General features: G+C 47.4%; 1 protein-coding gene across 2 annotated transcripts in view; it reads left to right on the top strand.

The window, feature by feature from the left end:
- The window catches only part of LOC144104165 (putative cytochrome P450 49a1), a 153623-nt gene that overhangs the window by 28083 nt on the left and 99482 nt on the right, over positions 1-26058 (top strand). For both annotated transcript variants that reach the window (XM_077637019.1, XM_077637018.1), the window contains exons 2-3: positions 13734-13971; positions 21935-22125. In XM_077637019.1, coding sequence (XP_077493145.1) covers positions 13734-13971; positions 21935-22125 — 429 coding nt within the window. The remainder of the gene's footprint in view (positions 1-13733; positions 13972-21934; positions 22126-26058) is intronic.

Raw genomic sequence — 26058 nt, 5'->3', positions numbered from 1 at the left:
GCGCTGCCCACCTGCCCTAAGTAGACATATTCCTTTACCGTTTCCAGCACCTCGCTACCAATTGTGAAGTGCTGTTTCCTTGCTAGACAGTTGAACATTACTTTGGTTTTCAGCATGTTTATCCTTAGACCCATCTTTCTCCTTTGCCGATCTAACTCATTGATCATGCTTTGCAATTCATCGCCTGAGTGACATAGCAAAACAATGTCATCAGCGAATCGCAGAAACTATTTAGGTATTCCCCATTAACTCTTATCCCTAACTCTTCCCAATTCAGGGCTCGGAATGCCTCCTGTAGACAGGCGGTAAATATCATTGGCGAGATTTTGTCTCCCTGCCTGAAACCGTTCTTTATTGGAATTTTATTGATGACTGATTTTGTTGGCATTCACAACCAAAAGCTTTCTTTCTGCGCAGTCATTGACAGCATTAGTAGCAAATTTTTTAAAGTAAAGTTATATACTCGTCATTGATTTTACGTGAGATTTGCCCAATCTTTCTAGTCTGACTGTACCTCAACAAAATGGAAGGGCGCAATGGTTTTTCTATTGCATAAATCAGGAAGTGCTCATTCACCTTTTAATTACATCTCATTCACTAGTGTTTCATGTAAGCTCATTTAGCACGTCATCTACTCGCAGCACGTTTCTTTTCTTGAAACTAGCTCATTTTTCACTTCATGTCAACTTGGTTACAGAAAATTGCCTTCATGCGAAACGCAGCTGGTGTGTTTCAAATATGTTTTGTTTTAAGCAATCGGACTGCATCTTCTTGGATTTCGCCAAAGCATTTGATATTGTTTCTCATCATTTACTTCTCCTTAAACTCAGTGCCGTTAGTATCAATAACAATATTTTAGATTGCATTTAGTGCTTTTTGCCTAATGGTTTTCAGTATGTTTACGTTAGCAACCATGACTCGTCTACATCCCCTCTAAGATCCGGTGTTGCGCAAGGTGTAGCTTTAAGGCCACTTTTGTTCTTCATTCATATTACTGACCTACCTGCACAATTAACTTTTCATATACAATTTTGTCTTGCGATTGTGTGATCTATCGACTTATTTCTTACTCCTCTGAGAGTGCTGCATTACAATATGACCGTAATATCCTATTTTTCTGGTGTACGGATTGGCTCATGAGGCTTGATGTTACTAAATGTAAACTCATCTAGCAGCGGCAGCGGCCTTACGCAGCAGGCGCGGCACCAGTCACCGAAGATGATGACGCCGAAGTGCAGCCGAATTGAGCTCCCTCCTCGTGCCGACTCCACGCGCCGTGTGGCTGCACGCCATCATACGTTCTAGCACTTCAACCAGTAAATCAATCATTGCCTTCATCGTGCTGGCCTCATACTGATTGCTGCGACAAACTGGTGACTCTGGACGTCTGCTGGAACAACCTCTCCCACCATGGCAAATGCCCACAACAATTCCTCCGCCATGCCAGGTGGCGGACCCCCCAAGCGCATTCTCTGCGCTGTCCCTTCGCCTGCCACAGTTCTCCACGGCCGATCCTCAACTCTGGCTCGCTCAGATCAACAGCCAGTTCACTATTGGCCGCATCACTACCCAGGCGCAGAAGTTTCATCGCGTCGCTGCGTCGCTACCACCTCAGACTGCCGCCGAAGTCCGCGACCTCCTCCTAACTCCGCCCGCCTCGGCCCCGTTTTACGCGTTGGCTGCTGATCTCATCAAGCTAACAGCCGTCTCGGAACATCGCCGCCTGCAGCAGCTCATCTCCTCCGAAGAACTGGGGAACCGCAAACCTACACAGTTGCGGCGGCGGCTCCGGCAGCTCCTGGGCGACAAGGCTGCCACCTTCTACCAAGCCCTCCTGCGTCAGTTTTTCCTTCAGCGCTTGCCGTCGTCGGTGCGCCTGGTGCTTCTGCCCGCCCAGGGGTTGTCTGGAGAAGCTCGCTGAGCTCGCGGACTCCGTCATGGACGTTTCCTACTCCACTATTTCTCAATGCGCAGTCTCGCAGCCTTCTACCCCGCCATCCTCTCTTTCCTCCTGCGTGGACATTGAGCCTCCGTGACGATTTCCACGTCCATATCACACGTCTCTCCAACCAAATCGCCGCACAGTCGACCTCCCGCTCTCTCTCGCCTTACCGTCGCCAGACCTCATCTTGCCGACGTAGTGCCACCCCACCTCTTAAAGCCAGCGAGTGCTGGCATCACCGCACCTTTGGTGAAGCAGCGCGTCGTGTACCCCTCCCTGTCGCTTCCACGGAAACTTCCCACGACACCACGAGAAGCGGCAAGTGGCGTCACCCCGGAGAACAGCCGCTTTTTCTTCATTCGCGACCACATCTTCGGCCTCCGTTTTCTCGTCGACACCGGAGCAGAGGTGAGCGTACGTCCTCCCATGCAGCATTACATCATCACCTTTTCGTCCAGCTGGCCTATCGCTACAAGCCTTAAACCTCACCCCCTTCGCTAGGTACGTCGAAAAAGCTCTAACACTCAATTTGGGCCTCCGAAATGTGTTTCGATGGGCTTTCGTCGTCGCGGACGTACGTTACTCAAACCTCGGAGCTGATTTCCTGCGCCACTACAATCTGCTGGTCAATAAGCACAGCAAGTTTCTCGTGGACGCCACGACGGACCGCTGTGTTCAGGGCCTCCATCTTCGAGAACAGCTTTCCAGTGTACCCAGCCCGCTCCAGTCGGCCTACGAGATCCTCCTGAATGAATACTCTTCTCTGCTCCGTCCTTCCATCTTCTTGCTGCCCGTCAAACATCAGGTCACGCATCACATTGTGACCACTGGCCTGCCCACACACGCTCGAGCCCGTCGCCTTGCTCCAGACCGTTTACATATCGCCTGCAACGAGTTCGAACACATGCTGGAGTTCGTTATTATCCGACCTTCATGTAGCCCATGGGCGTCCCCTCTACACATGGTACTGAATAAATCCACAGGGGACTGGCCGCCCTGTGTCGATTACCGCCCCCTCAGCAACGCTACCGTTCCGGAGCAACGCTACCGTTCCGGACCGTTATCTCCTACCTCGCATCGCGGATTTTACCGCCGCGCTGCATGGCGCAACAATTTTACTAAAATCGATCTCGTCAGGCCTATTACCAAATCTCTGTAGAACCATCTGATGTACCCAAAACTGCAATCTTTATTTCATCTATCGGCTTCTTCGAATACCTCCGCATGCCATTTGGCCTCCGTAACTCTGGCCAGACATTTCAACGCTTCGTAGACACAGTTACACGGGGTCTACCTTTCTACATGACCTAAATCGATGACCTCCTCGTATTCAGCCGCGATACCGAGCAGCACTTGCAACACCTCCGGCAGCTTTTTCAACGTCTCTCTGATTACGGCCTAATCATCAACAGAGCAAAATGTGGATTCGTCAAGTCAGAGCTCGACTTCCATGGTCCCCGTGTCGACCGCTCCGGCATCCGGTCCCTTCCATCAAACGTCCAGGCCTTTCAAGACTTTCCGCAGCCTGCCTCTATCCGCAAGCTCCGTGAATTTCTCGGCCTTATCAATTTTTATCGCCGTTTCATCCCTCTCTGTGCTGTGCTCCCCAAACCATTGACAGACATGTTCCAAGGCAAGAAAACAAACTCCGCACAACTGACATGGTTTTCAGCTGCTCTGGATTCTTTCCAGGCCGCCAAAGCAAAACTATCTGACCTCGCTCTCCTTGCCCATCCGCGCCCTGATCCACCCCTACGCCTCATGACCGACACCTCCGACTCCAGCGTTGGAGCCGTGCTACACCAGCTCGTGGATGGTTCTTGGGGCCCTTTATCTTTTTGTCCCTAAAGCTTCCCGCAGCCGGAAGCCGCTACAGTACTTTCGACGGTGATCTTCTTGCCATGTACATGTCCGTGCGCCATTTCAAGCTCCTCCTAGATGGTCGGTAGTTCAACATCGTCAGCGACCACAAACCACACATTTTTGCCATCAAATCGGGGAGCGGTAAATTCTCGCTCCTTGAAATTCGTCACATTTCGTGCGTGGCAGAATTCACGACCGACATCAGACATGTTCAAGGTCTTGACAATGCCTCGCCGGCTGCTCTGTCACGTGTTACTGCTTCCCTCGCCTACGCTGCTCCATCACCGAACCTCGACTTTTCCGCCCTCACCAAAGCGCAGCAACATGACTCGGAAGATATGGACCTTCGCAAGGACCCTCGCTCGCTATTTCTCCGTGAAATTCTCCTCCCTTCGTGCCCCGTCTCCATCATCTGCGACACTTCGGCTAGCACTCCGCGCCTTTTGGTCCCCCCTGCCTTTCGTCGTCTTGTCTTTAACGCCCTCCACGCCCTGTCCCTTCCCAGAATTCGCACCATGCAGCATCGGCTCACAAAACGTTACGTCTGGCCCGGCATCAACAAGGACGTGCGCGCCTGGTCCCGTGCCTTCCTGGCTTGCCAATAGTCTAAAACTCAGCGAAACACGACATCTCCCTTCGGCTCGTTTCCTCCGCCGTCAGCCCGTTTCGACAACATCCACATCGATATCTTGGGTCCCTGGCCATCTTCCGCTGGACAGTCATATCTTCTTACTTGCATCGATCGGTTTACTCGCTGGCACGAAGCGTTCCCTCTGCCTTACGCCACCAGTGATACCATCGCCAGAACCTTCGTCACCGGCTGGGTCTCCCTGTACGGGGTTCCCTCGACCATCACTAGTGACCGTGGCGTCCAGTTTGAATCTTGACCTTTTAATAAACTTATGACTTTACTTGGAATTTCCCGAATTAGAACTACTGCTTACAAACCACCGCCAACAGCATGATCGAGCGCTTCCATCGTTCGCTAAAAAACACCCCTCAAAGCCCAACTCAACACCACCCACTGGACCGCCACCCTACCACTGGTTCTGCTCAGCCAAGATCTTCGTTGCACTACGGCAGAACTTGTCTTCAGCTCACCTCTGCGTCCTCCTGGTAAAATATTTCGAATATACAAATTTGTCTACAAGTCCCGACCCTACCGATTACGTGACGCAGCTCCTCTATTTTCGCCGTCATCCCCGAGCGCCACATCTCCGACGCCAGTCCTCCTCACATGTTCCATCCGAACTAGCGAGTTGCACGCACGCCTTTGTTCGCCGCGATTCTGTCCGCAAGCCGCTTCAGGGCCCTTACGACGGCTTCTTCCGTGTACTCGAAAGAACATCGAAGTTCTTCATCGTCGACATTCATGGGCACACTGACACCATTCCAAGCAACTGCTTGAAACCAGCCTTCACAGAGGACGCCCCGCCCGCTGGACCTTCATGTGTGCTTTCTCTGCCCCAACCGGCTGGCTGCCCTCCTCCGCCATCTTTTAGTGCCACTCCTAAGAATCAGAAGGTATCGTACCGGCTCCCAGCTTCACCAGACTCGTTCACTAGCGAGGTAGCCTACTGTAGCAGCAGCAGCGGCCTTACGCAGCAAGAGCAGCACCAGCCGCCGAAGACGATAACGCCGAAGTGCAGCCGAAATGAGCTCCCTCCTCGTGCCGGCGTCACGCGCCGTTCGGCTGCACGCTTTCATACGTTCTAGCACTTCAGCCAGTAAATCAATCATTTACTTCATCGTGCCGGCTTCATACTCATTGGTGCGACCCACATGCCAGTCTCACACCGTCTGTTTGATGATCACAAGTTCTAATTCCTTGGCAGTTCTTTGGTACTGTCAATACATAGTATAAATAACTTGGCGTTCAAGCCACAAATAACCTCTCATTGCAAATGCACGTTGACTTTGAATTAAATACTACTAATCGCATGCGTGGGTTCCTTCGCTTTCTTCCTAAAGCTATAATAATACCATGCTCAGTTTCAGACCTTGGTCATACAATCCTTTAGGAAACAACGTAATCCATTCAGAACCGTGCCGCTTGCTTTATTCTGTCCGACTACTGAAGAACTGCTAGTGTATCTGCTGTGAAGATTGCCTCAGTGCATCTTCCTGACCTTGTTCTCCGTCGCAAGTACTTTAGGTTTTGTCTGTTCCATGAGATTTACGGTAATACCATTCTTAAACAGCCATTGCTTCAGCCTTCATCATACGTGTCATCCCCCATCGATCATCAGTTTAAGGTAGGGGCCCCGCCCTGCCACACCGATACCCGTTCGAATTTATTTATTCCTCGTAAATGCAGAGAGCAGAACCACCTCCCTGCCTCCTTCGCTTCCATAACTAATGTCAATACCTTCAAGAAATGCGCCTACAATTTTGTATCGCCCTCCACTCTGTAATGGCCTCGGGCCTTGAGAGTACATTAATTATTTAGGTACTTAATTTTTTATTAATGGCTAAGCCGTCGCGGTGGCAGAGGGGTATGGCGCTCGGCTTCTGGCCCGAAAGACGCGTGTTCGATCCCGGCCGCGGCGGTCGAATTTCGATGAAGGCGAAATTCTAGAGGCCCGTGTACTGTACGATGTCAGTGCACGTTAAAGAACCCCAGGTGGTCGAAATTTCCGAAGCCCCTCACTGCAGGAGTCTCTCATAGCCTAAGTCGCTTTGGGACGTTAAACCCCCATAAACCAAACCATTTATTAATGGGGCTTCTTCAGGCCCAAATTAATTAAGCGCTCGGCGGTTTCAGATTTGTTGTTTCGTTGTACTTGTTGTTTCATGTTTACTATCAGAAAACTGAAATCCTGGGCAATCATTACTAACTAACCCCCATTTCCTCTTTGAAAGGCATGGTCACACCTGGAAATTGTGAAATCATGTGCCGCACAATGGTGTTCGTTTATTGGGCTTGACTTATAGGGGTTTAACGTCCCAAGGCGACTAAGCTTATGAGGGGCGCCTTAGCGAAGCGCTCCGGGAATTTCGACCACCGGGGGCTCTTGCATAGTGGAAAATTCAAGCGCTACAAGAACAATGGCACATAGGAAAACACAGCGCTACTAGCAACTGAAATGTTTTTTTCAGAGGCATCAATATATACACAAAACCCAACAAAACGCGAGCAAGTCACGTGCCACGTGCTAAAGTATGGGGGGAGGGGACATTACCACGCGATCTTGATTCGATTATCTAGGAACTCTATCTCTCTACTGGAAAGTCTGATCGACGTGTCACTGACACATAAAAGCCCTGTTCTTGCTATATGGAAGGCCTCCACTGTCTCTCGCGTCAATCCATGGCGGGGACTAAACAGAATTTTGGTTTTCTTGAAAAGTGGAGAAAAACCACGGCAGCTGTGATAGTGGCGCACCAGATTGTTCGAAGTGTCAATCTTGTGAAGACAGTTCGCAAGCTCCATGAGCCACACATTCAGGCAATGTCCACCCTGCCGACATGCACCTTGCCACATTACAAGGGAACTTGGTACACAATACCGACCCACTGTGAACGTGTACATATATTCTACTATGAACGTGTACCAATTCGCTCAATCTTCTGTCATGCTGGGGTTCTCTATCGAGCACTGATATCGCACAGTACACGGGCCTCCAGAATTTCGCCTCCATCGAAACTCGACAACCGCGGGCGGGACCGAACGGGCGTCTTTCGGGACAGCAGCCGAGCGCCATAAACACTGAGCTACCGCGGCAGATACATCACTAAAGTGTTATAAATTTCTTTCTTTCCTATAACCATCGCTCTTTGCAATGTATTCCGTTGGGCGGGCTGGTTTTTCAGTTCCATATCTCAGCGCATTTAACGGCACACAAGAAGGCACAGAGATGAGAAGCACAGCACACAGAGCGCTGACTGACAACTTAATTTATTGGACGGCCACCAGGCTCTTTATACCCACTGGTGACCAGAAAGAAAAAGCCGCACGAAAACGTGCAAGAACGGAACTATTGCCAATGAATACCTCGCACGCGTCGTATCGCAAAATCGAGGTGTTTTATTTCGTTTTAGGGCAATGCTACTGAGAGTACAATCATCCTTCAATCTTACAATCATATCTGCCTCCAGAATCTCTGCTTTTAGTGCGTCACGGTTTTTTCCTATGACGCTGCATTCGGTGTACAGGAATTCACAAATTGCGCTGTCATCTTCTGCATTACAGTCCCTGCACTGTTAGCCAACGCGGCTTGAAGTGGCCACACATGCAACATTGTCACACTGCTGTTTTAATCTCTGATTAAGACAGCGGCCAATCTGTCCGACGCACTTCTTTCCACAAGACAAGGGCAAATAATAGATGACACTTTCTTGACAAGGAACAAAACGATCACGGTGTCGAACTGAACATCTTCGCGGTTCAAAATTTCAGCCGTTGATCTTTTTTCACTTGCTTGACATTTTTTAAGGCGATATAAACAACGTCGACACCCACACGGTTTCCAATTCTTTTGAGGTTGTGCGATACCTGGTGGAGATGTGACACCGCAACATCTTTTGTAATAAGGAAGTAAATACTGATTGGCATCCACCTGAGCGCAGCCATACGGCGACCACTTTTTTGTTTTCTCTTTGCCTAACCAGGTCGCTAGTGTTCCAAGCTGTCAAGTTTTCTTGCAGTCGTAATCAGATCGGTAAGCAGCCTTTGTAAGGTTATCGGCTTTTTTCCAAACCTTCGTTCCATTCTGTGCCCACTACACTTTATTTAAAACCTTATCAAAAGCAAAATGAACTATGGCTCTTTTTACAAGTTTAGAAAGGGCTGATGTCCTTTTAGAATGGGTTCTTAAGCTCAGGGTTCGTGGTACCAACAAACGTGGGATGGAGTGAAGCGCAGCGACCGATACAAGAACTTAATCAAATCATTAAGTGGTGTTTCATGTGTTGTACCAAAGGTTCAAGGCACTCCAAGAACACTGCGTAAACATTTAAAAACTGCAGCTAAAAATCCAGGCTGTGACACTGAAAAAATTCGAAGTAATCGTCTAAAATATAAAAATGCAGCACACACCAAAGCCTCCCAAATGACCCTGAAATCTTTTCTCACTCAAGGCCAAGAACGTCGCTGTGGCTCAGTGCTAGTCATGGCCCAATACACATCCAAATGTACACGTCCCCATTCTATTCTGCAAATGTTGAGTCACGATCAAACCGCAACAGTTCAAAGAAATCTCTTGCAGAAATTCCGCACTCGTTCTGGAATGACGCAACCCCATGTTTTTCTATGTGGTTATTGACAGCTGAAAAAGAGTTCAGCTTTGGCAGTAATGTAATATATAAAACAGAATCCCTGTAGCCCACCATCGTGACCACGTTGTGACCAAGCGATTACTTCATCAGAAGTTGCAATTCTGAAAGGGTCACTAAGAGCCAGAACAATGAGTTTCTGTTGCAGGTATTTTACGACCTGCTTCTGCTATGTACCTCTCTATGGTTCTACTGCACGAAACAAGTCAGATTTATGGGTCTTTTCTGTGAGGAAAATTTTCATGCTACACATGTCACTGTTCTCAATCACACTCAACAACTTATTCAACTTTTTTCCTAGCCTTTTCGCATGACGCTTAATTTTCGAAGTTCGAACATCACTGCGCTTGTCAAACACTGCAAAGAAGCTCTCCGATGCTTTGGACATATCTGCGTCTCTGGTTAAAACAACAAATCCTCCGTATTTATCGGCTGGTAGAGGAGACAGCGGGTGTTCTTTCAGTAAAGTGACTGTCTTGAGCAAAGGGAGCTTCCTCGCTGCCTGCCTGTACTTTGCTAAATCGTCTACACCGTCACAGGTGCAACGGTCTGCTTCGGTTTTTTCCGCGCGCCGAGAAACTGTCTCACCATGGTCACGAGCTCTGGCCTAGATGTTTTCGGCTCAACCGCGAACTTGGGCCCCCGGCTGAGGAGTTGCCTGATGTTATAAGGGAGACACCCTCCATGATATGCTTACAGGAAGGTAAGCGGGAAGAACAGAGTGATCACGAGGGCTTTTCTACCGCTGCTGGACGTGAGAAGTGATTGACCGGGCAAACTTTCAGCATTCTTTGGCATAATTTGCGGCCCGGGAAAGAGCCGTAACTTCGGAAGCATCAGATCGGTATGCCAATGGTATACATTGAGCAACAAGGTTCACGGCCGTAGAGGAGAAAGTATGGAGAGAAACCGGTAGTGGCTTGGGCAGCGGAGTTATGGGCATAGGTGACGAAAAGCAGAACGTTGGCCCAGTTGCAGTGATCGGAAGCAACATACAAAGTCAGCATGTCGCCGAGGGTGCGGTTAAAACGCTTCACCATGTCATTTGCCGTGCTGAAACCTCCACCACTTGTAATGAAGGACGCTTCGCAAGGCGCTGCGTGGCGAACGACTACCAGTGCAATGCAGATCCAGTCCGGCAGCAGCGATCAGTCCAGAGCACGCACGAGCGTCGGAGCGTTCAACACTTGTCCTTGCCTTCCTCCTTTTAAGCGCCAGCCGCTGAAGGTTGCGGAGCCGAAGGCCTGTCTTACAACTAACTAAAAGGAGAGATCCTGGAGGCACCTATGATTGTAAGACTGAAGAACAATTCTATAGGCGCACCCTTAGTAGCAATGTCCCAAACACAAAAGGTTCTCGATTGTGAGATTTTACGCCTGACTGGTATCCGCTGGCACTACTTCCTTCCTTGCATGCTTTTGTGGGATTTTTCTTTTGTGGTCACCAGTGAGTATAAGTATAAAAAGCCTGCTGGCCATCCACTAAATTGAGTTATTCAGCGCTCTATGTGTTTGTCTTCATCGTTTCTGTGCCGTCAAATGCGCTGAAGTTATGGATAGAATAGATTACCACGAAACATTAACTGTCAGAATGGAAGCTTGGGCGAGTTGGAGGCGGTTCACTTGCCACATAGCGCTAAACAGACACGGACGTAGGGAGACAAACAGGGCGGGCGCTAACTTACAACTGAACTTTTATTGCATGAAACCAGGCAATATAAGCATTTTCTTAATAGTCAGGAAGAGGTATAAAACCATTGAAATATAGGAAGTACTCAAAGAAAGTTATCGTCAAATAACATTTACGGATTAGCAGACATGAAATGTATTTGTTTGTCAGATAAAAACACTGAGGCAGCACTAACACAGGTATCTTCTTGTTGCGATAGTTTTTATCTGACAAAGAACAGTATTTTATGTCTGCTAAGCCGTAAATGTTGCTCGACGATAAAGTTGTTTGAGTGCCTCCTATATTTCAATGGTTTTATATATCTTCACTGTTAAGAAAGTGCTTATATTGCCTGGTTTCATGCAATAAAAGTTCAGTTGTAAGTTAGCGCCCGTCTTGTCTCCCTGCGTCCGTGTCTGTTTAGCGCTATGTGACAAGTAAATTAACTGTCAGATTTGAGAACAATTCCAGGCTTTGTTGTTCTATAAGTGGTTTGCACTCAGCCGCTTTTTTTCACTAATTATGGGCTTATTTTGCACTTTTCGTCTTTTTTGATTAACCAGCGTGTCTCTTTTCTCGCGTACCCCTCGTGCGGATATTAAGGAGAAAGCCTTTAATTGCTCATCGTTGTCCGCCCGTCCGTCCGCGAAATCTGTCACACTATGGCTTCATCAATGACATAACAGCTATAACCCATATAGTTTACCAATTACTAAATAATGGGTGATTAGTAATCAATTCTTCAATTAGTAATTAGTATAAATAGAAAACTCAAAAGTGAAAACCAAGAAAGATGAAAAATAAAATTTAAAACTACAAAAAATTTGAAATATGCAAAAATAAACTTAAAAATAAGAATACAAGGAATAAATAAAAAATTAGGAAAACTAAAAATTAGAAATAAAACAGATAAAACTCAAATGGAAAATAAAAACTGAAAAATAAGCAATAAAAATTGAAAAATAAATAATGAATGGAAAAATGAAGAAAAAACAAAAAATGGAAAATTAAGTTAAAACAAATTAAACAGGAAATAACAAATGAAAGACAAGAAAAATGCGATGCCTACAGGCGCCGGGAAAAAAAACCCGTGTCCTGGAGAGTTCCATGCTTTCGCATTCCTGCACGTAAGCAGACTTAAGTGCCCTAAGAATGTTTTCTCTTTTTCTATGGTTTTCTTTCCAGGCTTATTGCCATTTTTCTATTGTATACATTCTGTGCTTTTGATATAGTTTTTTCCAGCGTCTATACTGCTCTATGCATTTCCTTCTTTGTTTCGTATATAGGTCCTCTCTTTTCCGGTTTACGTTCTATTTTCGCCATGTAAGTACTGCACATGGCCCCTGAAATAATTCTCTGTGGGCGCTGAAAGCAAAAGCTAGTCACATCAACCAACAAATTAATATACAAAACTAGCAATGTCACCTTGTGCACTTCAGCATATTCAATGCTTCATTTTCCTCTTGAAAGAAATTCGTTCGCGGAAGAGCGGTCATCGCCCTCTAATTGATTGGCAGAATGTTCTTGCGGTCTTTGCAACTTGAATAAGGACTGTGAAGCTCGGACAGGAGTACTTCATCGTAATCGCAATCATGGGCCACTCCTACACCTCAGAAATGAATCTTGTATTGTGCCAGCCACCTTATCCCCACAAACTTGATGATCTGATCCGTCCATTTAACTCTTTGCCGCCCGATGTTACACTTGCCCTTGGTTGGCACCACTTCGTCACCCTTAACAACCATCGGTTACCTTTCCTACGCATTGCATGTGCCGCCCACGCCCATTTTTCTGATTTCAACTCTGGCGTGGTTAGCTCACTCTGGTCTTCCTGTAAATTTATATTACAGCTGTCTTCTTTCTTTTAATAGATCACTGCATTGTCCTCGTTTTAAGTTCAACCCTTTTTGTTAATTTCCACATTTCAGATCCAAGGTGAGTAGCAGTAAGACACAACTGTTATATGCTTTCCTATTCAGGAAGATTGGTAATTAGTTACTCATCAACTGAGATACCCTCCTTCTTATTCTTCTCGTTATTTCACCCTCCTTGTCCGGAACTGCGTTCGCTACCTTCCCTAAGCAGGTGTATTCCCTAACCACTTCCAGTGCCTCGCTGCCTATCGTACACTGTTGTTCCTTTGAAAAGTGGTTTGACATTGCTTTATATTTATTATTTATAACTTTAGGCTCGCATTTTACTTTGTGTCTAGTTACTCGAACATGGTTTGCGTTTCGTACGATGGGTATCTTAGCAACTGAGTTTTGTTAACAAGTCGGAGATGCTAAGACATTCTCCAGCAACATGAATTCTTAACTCCTCCCAATTCAGTTCTCTTAATACCTCTGTAAGTACGCTGTGCAAAGTGCTGAATACATCGTGTCCACTTGCCTTACAGTGTTCCTAACTATGGCTTATCATATGAATAAATGGACACGCACACAGGCGTAACGCATTTACTGTCCTGGGAAATAATGCACAACCATCAGTGCAATAATTAAGTGCGTCAGAAAACAGAGGGAAGATAGTGACATCCTGATTTAAATAAAGATGAAGAAATATTAGGATATGTAATGCTAAAGAGGATAGCTGATGTCCCATAGGGCGATTGAGTGGATTCTAGGCGAAGGCTGTTCAGCGGAGTGTAGCCGAGAGTAAGGTGGGCCGGTGGGATTAGGAAGATTGTGTGTGGTAAAGTAGACCGCAGCTGCAGCTGCACATGGTTAACTAGAGTTCAATGGGAGAATATTTCGAGCAGTAGACGATGCAGCTGAAAGTAAAGATGTTTTATAGCGATAGCTACATTACGGTAGCATTTCGAGCCCTCAGCGTGGCGGCGCTGCCACCCCGTGGCTGCGCAGCCATGCTGTCAAGTGGTTGGTCACGTGGGGCGGAGCAGCTGCCGGCGGGGCGGTGCTGAGACTAATCACGTGGTTCGTCACGTGACCAAGTTCCACTCGGCCATACCGGGTGCTTTTCTCTCCAGGTCAGTATGACAAGCGTGACATCAACAAGCGGGCGTGGCAGATGTACCGCCGCTACGGGCCCGTGGTTGCAGAGACGCTGCCCGGACGGCGCTTGATTGTGCACCTGTTCGACGCCGACGACTTCCGCACCCTGTTCCAGGAGGAAGGGAAGACTCCGTACCGCATGGGGGCACAGCCTTTCAAGCTCTACCACGACAACAGGCCGCAATACTTCGCCAACCCTGGCATAATCAACGCGTAAGAGTGTAGACTATCAAGGAGTGAGCAGCTGCATGTTTGCGCAAACATCACGCATGATAGTAAAAGCTCAAAAACAAGAAAACAAAATTAAGGAACAAAGCGTTCCATAAGTCTTAATCACGGACGTTTCAAAAGCAGATAAATTAGTTTGAATTAATTATCAGATGGCACTGTTCTGAGCGCCTTGTCCCGAACCATGCATAGCGCCTGTCCCGTACACATCTGTGTCGTTTTTCTTTTGCTCTATGTTTTGAAGAAATGGTTACCAACTAGCCCAAACCAAACTACTGTGCATAATATTTTGATTTTAGTTAGCATTTAGCGCCTTTTAGAAGAAATGAAATCACCACTACTGCCCATTTTTTTTTTCAGGAAGCAAATGAACAACGCCTTGTTACTTTTACAGGGCATGTCTCTTCTTAATAGAGGAGCACACATTTGGGCATCTTTGAGTTCAAAAGATTCCTAACAGGTGTCATGAAATACTTTTCAAAACATGCGGTTTGCACTCGATGTTCATTACCGCTGCAGCATGAATCTCCACTAGCACGAATTGTTTAATGCGTCTTGTAAAAAAGGAATTCCTTTCTCTTTCTGGGGAATAACACATTGTCATACGCGCTCTCCTCAGCCTTCCTTCGCACGTGATTCTGAGCCGGCTATAACATATGTGGCTCTCGACCGACGCCACCCCATTGAACGTCACTGTTCACGTATTTGTTTTATGTGTTTTGTTGTTGTTGCGACTGCAGGAAGAATGAAAATAAAGGTGCACGGGCCTGCCCACTGACCCAAGCTGAGCCACAATTGATGCCACGTGCAAATACTAGAAGTTTTAGATGAGATACGAAAGGAAAAATTGGAAAAAAGGACGGCCGCCGCAACAACCGCGTCATCTGAAGCGAAGACTATGGTTTAGCAACAGATACCTCTGCTGACAAGGTGCCTTCGCCACCAGTGCGAAAGCCCTTAGATCGAAGACCCGAAAACCAAGGAAGCCACCCGCCACTTTTTTATGCCTGGCAAGACATCTGCATGATTGGCCGCGGTTTGCCTGCGCGTATTTCCAGATTCCCTTTTCCTGCAGTTCCTGGGTGGCATTCTAGTGACACCTTATTGCAGCTGTCCAATAGCCGCACCAACACCTATACACCAACGAGCAAAACTTCGGTTTGAGCTAGTTGGTTATGAGACATAGTTGACGAAAAGCAATGCTCGGAAAAAATGGCCAGGCTTAGCTTGGTTAAGCCAAGAATGCGTTGCATATCTCGATGGAGTTCCGTGCTGCTCCGTTGACTCGATAGGCTATTGACTCGATCGCCATTGAAACTGCCCGTGTAGCAGCGCTCGATCGCCTTTGAGTCGATAGACTATCGGTTCGAGGGCCCTCGAAATGCCCGTGTGACAGGGGTATAAGACTGTCCCGGCGAAGGAGCGCAGCTCTTTTATACATATGCCGTGACGTCAATCATAGCGCAGCGCCCCTAGCGGGAGGAGCCGGAGTCAGGTGGTGGCTGCGGCCGCGCGCGACCGCGCGAGTTGGGGCCCAGCTTTTCCTCCGTGACGTCACGCGCCGGCGCAGCGCCCCTAGCAGGGAGGAGCGGGAGTCAGGTGGGGGGACCGCGCGAGTTGGGGCCCAGCTATTCCTCCGGCTGTCGTGACGTCACGTCACGTGGTTTGGTGGCTGCCCGGCCGCGCCCAAGGGCTGAACTGAGTGATTGCAATATGCAACGCATAAAACAAGGACTAGGTAGGACGGGCGTCCATTGCGAGTTCTAGGAGCACCTAGGTTGTCGTTTTGCAACCACCACCGAGAGGCAGAACACTTATCATCTCGGCGGTATCAATACGTAGACAGTGATGGCGGTGCAAACTTTATTTGAAACTGCGGAGTTTAGGACACGCAGATCCTTGCGCCCCCGCACGGCCCCACTGCACTCAATCGTTCATATCCGGGAGGCTCATGACGCTGGCAGCCCGGCCTGCAGCGATGGGTTCTTTTGCTTGGTCCTCGGAGCACAGTATGGTCTCCCAAGGCTCCCACGCAGACGATATTACAATCTGGACCACCGAGGGGAGCCTTGGGGAAATGGAGGACCGCCTTCAGCACGCCTCCATAGTCGATGTGTATGCTGCTGGCTGTGGTCTCCAATGTGCTCCCGCAAAATCAGAGCTTCTTCATGTCAGGGCAAAACACAAGGACCACACGTCTGTACACACCTCTCTGTCGGTAAGTCTCATCAAAGAAGTGGCAAAGCTCCGTATCCTGGGTCTGTTCATCGATAACAGGCTCAATCCGGACTCTACCACATCGAAACTTTGGCGCATAGGCGAACAGGTAGGGCGCATGATCCACTGCGTTGCCAACAAGCAGGATGGTCTGCGGGGCAGGGACGCGCTACGGCTCGCCCATGCCTTAGTGATCAGCGGGCCATCTACGCCGTGGCGTGCCTTCGCACCACCAAACAGGAAGATGAGCGCATTGACGCCGCCACCAGGAAGGCGACAAAGCGAGCACTGGACCTCCCGGTGGCTACCTCCAACGCCAAACTGAAGGCGTTGGTGGTGCTAAACTCCTATCAGGAGTTGCGGGGGGCCCACCTCATGAAGCAATATACCCAGATCTCACAGAGGCTCCTGGGCGCCGCCTGCTTGATCGCTTACACATCCAACACATATGCATACCAGAAAGGACAGATAACATCCCGGTGCTGTTGCGCTATATGCTCTGGGTTGCTCCGCTCCCTCGTAACATGGACACGACTTCACACGAAGGCAGACGACAAGCGCTGATTCACACGCTTGAGAGGCAATATGGATCTAAAAAGGGAGTCTAGTACGTGGACATCACAGGGACGTGGCCCACGGGATTCTACACGGCTGCTGTAGTCCACCGGGGAATGAATGTCGATGGGCTGTGCTTTCGGGCCCCAAATACACCTCGAGCGGAGGAAGTTGTCATAGCTCTCGCTGCCGCGGATCCAAAATCGAGAACGGTTGTCACAGGCTCTCGCCGGGCATGCGAACACTATCCGGCCAGGGAAATATCACCTCTTGCATCCCAAATTCTAAGACGGGCTGCTGCCGATCCAACTCACACTAAGATAGTCTGGGCTCCTGGCCACCAATGTCTACGAGGCAATGAAGGCGCTGATGCGGTCGCCCGAGCGCTTACACATTGGGCTCCTCATCCTCGCACTCATGGCTTCTTGCGTGGAACCGCTTCTGTTTTTCCACGAAACTTTAATTCATTACTGCGACAGCCACCGTCTCTACCCGGCCGCTGCCAAGGGGCTGAGTAAGGCGGAAGAGCGAACTCTGCGGCGCCTGCAGACAGGAACTCTTCACTGTCCTGCCGTAGTGAAACACTTTGATTAGAATATAGATGGGCGTTGCCCGCAATGAGGCGAGATCTGCGATATCTTTCACATGCTGTGGGCTTCTACTCAGAATCCTCACCTTCCCCCTTCTCCTACCCCTACACGAGATGCATAGGAGTCCGAAATGGCTCTGGTAAAGCGGGCGCGAGACGGGGCCTCGTCCTGCGGCGTCCCGGACTAAAGACACCGCCCATGCAGCGAGGTCTTCTGACTCCAAAGCTGTCTTTTTGCACATCAAAAAAGTTTTTCACCACCACCACAACCACAACCGAGTTTTTCCGTAACGAAATTTTCTAATTGGTCGAGAGGGCCGTCAATTTTGTATCGCGAAATTTGAAAATATGAGGACTACAATGTTTGGGTACCTTCCATTTGATTATCATACCGGATTATACTAACGCGACCTATTCTTCTACCTTCATTCACCCACTACTCCATACCAAACACCACTAATGCATATTATCCACCGACTGATACCCACCAATGCACAGTAATGTACTATCTGAGGTAGGCCTGCATCAAAAATTGAGGGCCCATTTGAGAGAGAGAGAGAACAAACTATAATGAGAAACTGCTCAATTTTTAAGTCATTTTCTTCTTTAGGGACGTGGTTAAAAAGGCCCCAAGTTTTAATGCGACAGCATATGTCCCATGGGTCGGCGTCCGTCGCTGTCTATGGCAAAAAAAATCTTCATCTCAGTCCTCAAAGCACTCAGACCTCAGTTACGTCACCATGCTCCCGCATGACGTTAGGAGTAGACCGAAAGATTATGACGTCTACAGCAAAAAGAAAAATTAAACTTTCTTCCGAAGGTGCAAGAAATTGAACCATGGACCCCCAGTCTGAGAGGCGAGCATGGAAGCCATAGGCCACAGAACGGATTTTTTTTTAACTGCCATAGGCCACTTTTATCTCCCACGATGTAACGCCGTTCTGTGATAGGCGTTGCTTCTTCGCGGAAGAAAGTGGACCTTGCGTATGTGTTTCCTTACGACTGTGTGCTAACGAGTAGGTGTGTCAATGGAAAGGAAGGAATCTTTATTGAACCTCGCAGCAGAGCACACGATGACACAATGCTTTCGCATTCAAAGCACGTAATTAGTCTGAAGTGCACTCCGTAATTTTCTTCGAACTTGTTATCTCTCGCCACTCAACTTATAGGTGTTTAACGCGCGTCTTCTGCATTCGTGAAAATGCAATCTAAAACCTCGGCTAGCTGATTTATGATGTTAAAAAAAACCTGCTGCAAGGTCATTTCAACAAAACATGAAACAAAATGCTTTCTCTGCTTTCTACGCAAGTTTATAAAAGCGCATGACCGATCACTGCACCGCTGGTCACTTCCTATGCTCGCAATGTTGAACAAAAGTCGAGTTCTAAGTAAACCTCACTGTCTGCTCCCTGAGCCTAAAGCAAGGCAGAGTTGTGAAAACAGTACGAAATTCGGTGCAGAAGCTCGAAGTGTGAATTAAGAATGACGCATGGTCACGTAGCCCGAGATTACGTGCCCGGACAGAGGCTACATGCTTTGTAGATTTTTATATGGCCGGCATTGCCCATCAGGACAAAGGAGTACCACTTGAACGAGCGTCTGTAGTCCCCAAGGAAACATTCGCTTGAGTGAAAATTCCATCGTGTGAAATGAGCTTGCTGCAGCTTTTTTTCTCTTTTTGAGAACCGAAGTAGACATCAACCACTGAGGTAATTTATTTCTCACCACTGAAAACACAGTAAGACGCCGAGTTGAGGTAGTTGTACATACTCAGTACCAGCGCAGAGGCAAGGGACACAGGAAGTTAGCAGGACAGGTGATATCAACTGCGGTTTATTAGAAACACACAAAAATATATACTCTCTTTTCGTAAACAGGAGCACATGTGCAACATCAAAAGACATACTGATACTTTAATCATGTAAATCTAGATAGTTTCGTTCATAATCATGACCACAACGCACGAGTCGTGGTTTTTGTGAAACGCCTCATTTATTTCCCTTCTTATCTTATTTTTGCGTTTGTACAGGACAATGGTTTTATTAAAAAGGGGTGAACAAAGTATGTTTTGCGTTCTTAGCACTTTTAAGAAAATCATCATCGTCACCATCAGTCGCCAACCGCTGGGGGCGCCGTAAACTCACTGCAGCACCAATTCGTCTATACATCTATCCGGAACTCCAATTCAAGAAAGTTCCACCGCAAAAATCTTTGGCTTGACAATACCAGAGTCAGGAACAGGTACTGTTTGGCTTTCTCGGGCTAAAAAGCAACCAATTCAGGCGTTGGGTCTGATTAGACGCAATGGTCCTAAAACAGGCGGAGCCCGCTCTCACGTTGCACGACATTTGGTGCGGGCGGTTGTGCAACCGCGCCTCGTTTACAAAGCCCAATTCCAGCAATTGACGAGGGCTCAATGGCATCGTCTAGAAGCTGTTCATTGAGAGGCAGTGAAGGTCATCACTTGCCTTCCCCGCATTACCCCGATCGTGGCGCTCCAAGAACATGCGCAGCTGAATATACTAGACGATCTAGTGCAGCAACGACGCGATGCTCGCCTCCTAAAGTCAAGCCTTACACACACAACATGTGCACTCAGGGCACATATTTCATAGCACACGATTCTGCAGCCGCCCCGCCACTTCTCCCTCCCTGGCGTTTTGTACAGCTAAGCGACAACAAACCAACAGATCTACGTCGGCTATCATGTACCAGCTCGGCATCGTCGTTTCGCGACCGAATTACACAACAAGACGCCAATCTGCCGCATGGCCCTATCGTTATATACGTTGACGCAAGCATCCAGGCCGGCGAAACTACAACGGCAGTTTACTGTCCTTGCAAGCCTGTGCCGAACAAAACGTCCTGGTTTCGCCTCTCGGAAACTCTTTCCTCCTTCTGTGCGGAGATGCTTGCGGTTCAAGAGGCACTTTACTATGTGGTCGCCGTTCCCATGCTACCTACGGCCCGCATTGTCATTCGCACCGACGCCTTTCACGTCATACGCCTACAACGACGCGTCAGTCGCACCCCAGATATCTGCCAAGACATCCATCGTTTAGCGGCACGCATCCCGCAGCAAATCCATACTGATGGGTCCCATGGGATCTGCTGACCTCTCAAAGCCAGGTAGATTTAGCGACCTGCCTCGCGACTCCAGGCTCATCATTGCCTCCGCTCCTTCATTTGGACAACTTCCCCCTCCTTTCATCAAGAAACTCCTCCGGCGCCGCACACGCGTGCTCTCATCCCTCCGTGTGCGGTAACCCTCCCCCATGGTCTTACCCGTGCAGAGGAGGTTGTGCTCAGGGGGATAGGGGTCGGGGTTGTCCTCACACCTGCCGTCACTCGGAAATGGCATCAGTACCGTGATTTGTTTCCTCGGCCAGGGTGTCCGATATGTAAACACGAGAACATTGAAGCTGACATTCATCACTTATTGTGAGACTGCCCAGCTCTCAAGCCTACAAGGATCCGGAACTTGAAGGTTGCGGTTTTTTCACCAAGCAACCCTGCTTCATATAATGCCTGGGCGCAGGGACCGTACCATCGTTCTCTACTGGACTTCATCAAATCAGCTAGCCTTCTTTCATTAATTTAATCACTACTACATCCTTCATCACACCTTCGCCCATCAATGATGCCCTGGGGCAATAAATCTCGCTTTAAGAAATCATCTATTTTATGCGGAACTTTAGTGTTCGACTGAGCGGGTTCATATGTTCTGCTAGGGAGCTTTTGTGGCTCAAACACTTGCAGAAAGGTAAAAGCTCAACTTCTGGTTTATTATTATTATTATTATTATTATTATTATATTATTATTATTATTATTGATATTATTATTATTATTATTATTATTATTATTATTATTATTATTATTATTATTATTATTATTATTATTATTATTATTATTATTATTATTATTATTATTATTATTATTATTATTATTATTATTATTATTATTATTATTATTATTATTGCCCCTCCTGCAGAAATTTTGTTGTCATTTTCTTCTAAACCACGCTCACCATCCTTTTCATTCTCATCATCCTAATCATCAGCCTGACTACACCCACTGCAGGACAAAGGCGTGTACATGACGCGGAATGACGGGCATTGAGAGGAGCATATCACGCCTCTCCCGCATTGTCATCGAACTGCACTTCGCGAAAGAGCGTGCCTCCAGGTGCCGCAGCCACAATTTTGACCTCAAGCTTCCTCGACCTCTCAACTCTCCTCTCCTTCCCAAAAGAAGAATTCCTATAATCTCGGCTATAGGTTTCTTCCTCGCGCACTACTTCGCATTTTCAAAAAAAAAAGAAAATCACCACCCATTTCTCTCTGGCAGTGTTGCACCATATATCAGAGATTGCTCGCGGCCAGCCCCAAAAGCCAAGCGTTCAGAAAATACGCTTACAATAAATAGATAAAAAATGGCGCCTATTTGTCGTTCTACTAACTAACTTCCCAGCGCCCTTAGAAGGTATCGTAAACGTATATATGACGGTACACAAATTACCGTGAGATTTCTCATTAGGCATATGATGTTGCTTCGCTCATGTTGCATCCGATCTATGATTTCTGCAGTCAGGGAGAAGAGTGGCGCCAAATCCGCACCATGTTTCAGCCAAGCTCCCTCCGGCCTCGAACAGTGCAGACCTATGCCGCCGCGATCGGGCAGGTTGCCAGCGATGTCCTCGACCTGATAACAGCCTCCCGTGACGAAAACGGCGATGTACCTGGCTGCGACTTCATCATGAACAGATGGGCTTTGGAATGTAAGCACAATACCAAATATCTTTACTCTCGCTTAAAAGCAATAACGACAATTACTCTAGGCCATTTCAATATTGTTTGGTTCTATACAATGTTCATACTCATTAAAATTGCTGCTGGCAAACGCACCAAAATGTCGTGCACAACTGAAATGAAAGAGCAATAGATAGAGCGAGATAACTTACGCGTAATAAATATAGCTACTCTTCATCCGGAGTACAGAAGGAGAACTGACCGGTAAACGGGAAAGACACGTCTCGGACATAGCGCTTCGTAAATGTTAGCAGCGCTCTCATACCAGACAGCAAGAAATATTGGTTAGCCCTTCCCTGTTCTGGGGGGGGGGGGGGCGCAAAGCTCTTTATTGCAAAAGAAAAATTGCCCTCGGCGGTGGCTCAGTGGTTAGGGCGCTCGGCTACTGAGCCAGAGTACTCAGGGCTCGAACCCGACCACGGCAGCCGCGTTTAGATCCGGGCGAAATGCAAAAAGACGTCCGTGTGCTGTACGATGTCAGTTACTAGAATTGTGATGAATGAGATTAAAGGGAGGTACACCAATCGAAATACGAATTTGACATCTTCGATTAATGAGTGACGTCACCAATCAATCACCAATTCCATATATCAATGGCGTCACCAATCAGTCACCAATTTGATATACTAATTACGTCACCATTCAATCACTAATTGGGTCGTGATATAGATTGACAATGGGGGCCGCCATCATGAATTCCTAGGACTGAAAATTTCACGTCGAAGGGAGGTGGTAGCAGACCCCAAGAAATCTAGAAACGTGATGGGTATAAGCTAACGCTCTTAGAACTTTAGTAATGTGGAACCCTTATAGTTCAAAATTTGAGTGGATTGCTAGCTCCTGGGCGTCAGCGTTTCCATGGACGCGAAACGCAAAGGCGCCCGAAGCCCTCCTCTACGGCCCCTTTTTCTTCCTTTCTTCTCTCAGTCCCTGATTTATCCCTTCCCTTGAGGCGCGGTTTAGGTGTCCGCCGAGATGTGCGACATATATTGCGCCATTTCTTTTCCCCAACAACCAATTTTCAGGGTAGCGTCTTATATCAGCGGAGGTATCGCTCGATATTCCGCTCAGCAGCGTCGAGCCCGTGTCTTAACCCGACAGCGTTAATGAGCGCGTGCTCAGGCTATCAGGGGCGTAGTAGTGAAGGGCTCCAGAAATTTCGACCACCTGGAGTTCTGCACTGACACGTGCATCGACATCGTACAGTAGACGGGCCTCTAGAATTTTGCCTCCATAGAAATTCAACCACAGGGAGATATGGGAGAGGCGTTTGTCCCGGGGGGGACGTAGTCAGGCTGATGATTTATTTATTTATTTATTTATTTATTTATTTATTTATTTATTTATTTATTTATTTATTTATTCATTCACACAGTTGGTTCTAACTCAGAACAAGATAGGGGTGGGCATTGAAACAACCAACGACATGCCAAAATACACAAAAAGCCGCGCGTTTCACATCCGGTGTTCTGTTCTGAGCCAAGTGCAATTAGTCCACCCACGCGCGTACGCTCACACCCACACACACGCACGCTCGCGCGCGCGCACCACACAAATATATATATAGGCCCTCTCTTCTTTTATCTTTTCACCTCCTGAAAGCGGTGAAGAGGAAACTAGGCATTGGTAAAAATCTGATGTATGCGTTAAGAGAGAAGGCGGGCAATGTCATAGCAATATGGATAAGATAGTTAAAGTAGCCGAAGTGTTCTACGCAAATCTATACAGTAGTGAATGTAATCAAAGCGTTCATGAGAGAGACAGTAGCGCACAGCAGTGCGTCCTCCCGCCAGTAACGAAAGAGGAAGAAAAGAAAGCCTTAGGAACAATGGAAAGGGGAAAGCAGCTGGTAAAGATCAGGAAATAGCACCTCTGTTGAAGGACGGAGGGGAGCTCCTGCTTGAAAAACTAGTCACCCTGTATACGCAACGCCTTATGACCTCAGCCGTACCCGAAGCTTGGATGAATGCAAAAGTTATCTTAATTCATAAGAAGGGAGACGCTAATGAATTGAAGAATTACAGACCGATCAGCTTACTGTCCGTTGCCTACAAGGTATTTACTCAGGTTATCGCTAATAGAGTCAGGGAAACCTTAGACTTTAATCAACTAAATCACCAGGCAGGATTTCGTAAACAATATTCAACAATAGATTATATTACAACTATCAATCAGGTGATCGACAAATGTGCAGAATATAACCAACTCCTGTAGAATAAAGCCTTCAATGATTACGAGAAAGCATTCTACTCAGTGGAAACCTCAGCTGTCATACAAGCGCTGCGCAATCGGGGTGTAGAAGATCCTTATGTCAAAATACTGGAAGATGTCTACAGCAGCCTGCACAGCTACCATAGTCCTCCATAAAGTAGTCCTCCATATGATCTCGCCAATGGTATTCACCGCTTGTCTACAGGAGATATTCCGAGGCCTGAATTGGGAACAGTTGGAGATATGAGTTAATGTAGAATACCTAAATAATCTGCGATTCGCTGACGACATTGCCTTGCTGCGTCACTCACAAGATGAACTGCAAAGCATGATTAATGATTTAGACAGACAGAGCAAAACGGTGGGTCTAAAAATTAACATGCAGAATATCAAAGTAATGTTTAACAGCCTAGCAAGGGAACAGCAGTTCCCAATTGGAAGCGAGGCGCTGGAAGTGGTAAAATAATACGCATTCTTAGGGCAGGCAGTGACAGCTGATCGAGATCTTGAGAGGGAAATAACTAGAAGGATAAGAATGAGGTGGAGCGCACATGGCAGGTTCTCTCAGGTATTGGAAAGCAATTTACCAATATCCCTCAAGAGAAAAGTGGAAAACAGCTGTATCTTGCCGGTACTCAACTACGGGGCAGAAACGTGGAGGCTAACAAAAGAGTTCAGCTTAAATTAAGGACAACGCAGCGAGCCATGAAAAGAAAATCGATAGGTGTAACGTTAAGAGACCGGAAGTGGGCAGAGTGGGTGAGGGAACAAAAGAGGGTTAATGACATCCTAGTCGACATCAAGAGGAAGAAATCGGCTTGGGCAGGGCGTGTAATGCGAAGGCGAGACTACCGCTTATCTTTAATGGTCAAGGAGTGGATTCCAAGAGAAGGCGAGCGTAGCAGGAGGCGCCAGAAGTTTAAGCGTGCGGATGAGATTAAGAAGTTTGCAGGCATAGAGTGGGCGCAGCTGGCGAAGGATAGGGTTAATTGGAGAGACATGGAAGAGGCCTTTGCCCTGCAGTGGGTGTACTTACGCTGATGACGATATATATATATATATATATATATATATATATATATATATATATATATATATATATATATATATATATATATATATATATATATATATATATATATATATATATATATAAGTTTATCATTCAAGCCAGTCCCTCTCACTAATGGTGCAGTAGGCCTTGAGAGCGAAGTCGACTGCTGCAGACACGTTCCGAGGATCTTGTCCTCTTTTAATAGGCGATGATCCGGGCGGTCCAGAACACAACACAGCGGGGTCTCTCTATCGCAAAAACCTGTCAGCAATCCCAGTCATTCATGTGGAGTTTATTGGCAACTGAACTCAATTGCAGCCAGAAGGACTGTAGTTGGGCTGAGCCACAAGAACTGGATGTAGCGAGTGCAGTACTTGCAATTCGTTGTGTGCTGCTGGCGTGCGCAGGCTGGGAAGCAGAGCACGCATGAGGTTCATGAAGGACGTCAGCATTCCAACTATTTGCACATCTTGGCCACAGTCCAGAACGTGGCTTTTGACTAGAGCCGTCGTAGGCGTTGGACTCGGCGGTGTCGGCGTCTTCGCTGACCCAGTAGGCGTGCGAGGCTTCGGTTGTGGTGGCCAAATAATATCACAAGCAGGAGAGCCGGCGCCATCAGACGACGGGCTTCCTTGAT

The sequence above is a fragment of the Amblyomma americanum genome, chromosome 9 (genome assembly GCF_052857255.1).
Source record: "Amblyomma americanum isolate KBUSLIRL-KWMA chromosome 9, ASM5285725v1, whole genome shotgun sequence".
In the NCBI taxonomy this organism is placed as follows: Eukaryota; Metazoa; Arthropoda; class Arachnida; order Ixodida; family Ixodidae; genus Amblyomma; species Amblyomma americanum.
This window is presented reverse-complemented; position numbering and strand designations above follow the sequence as displayed.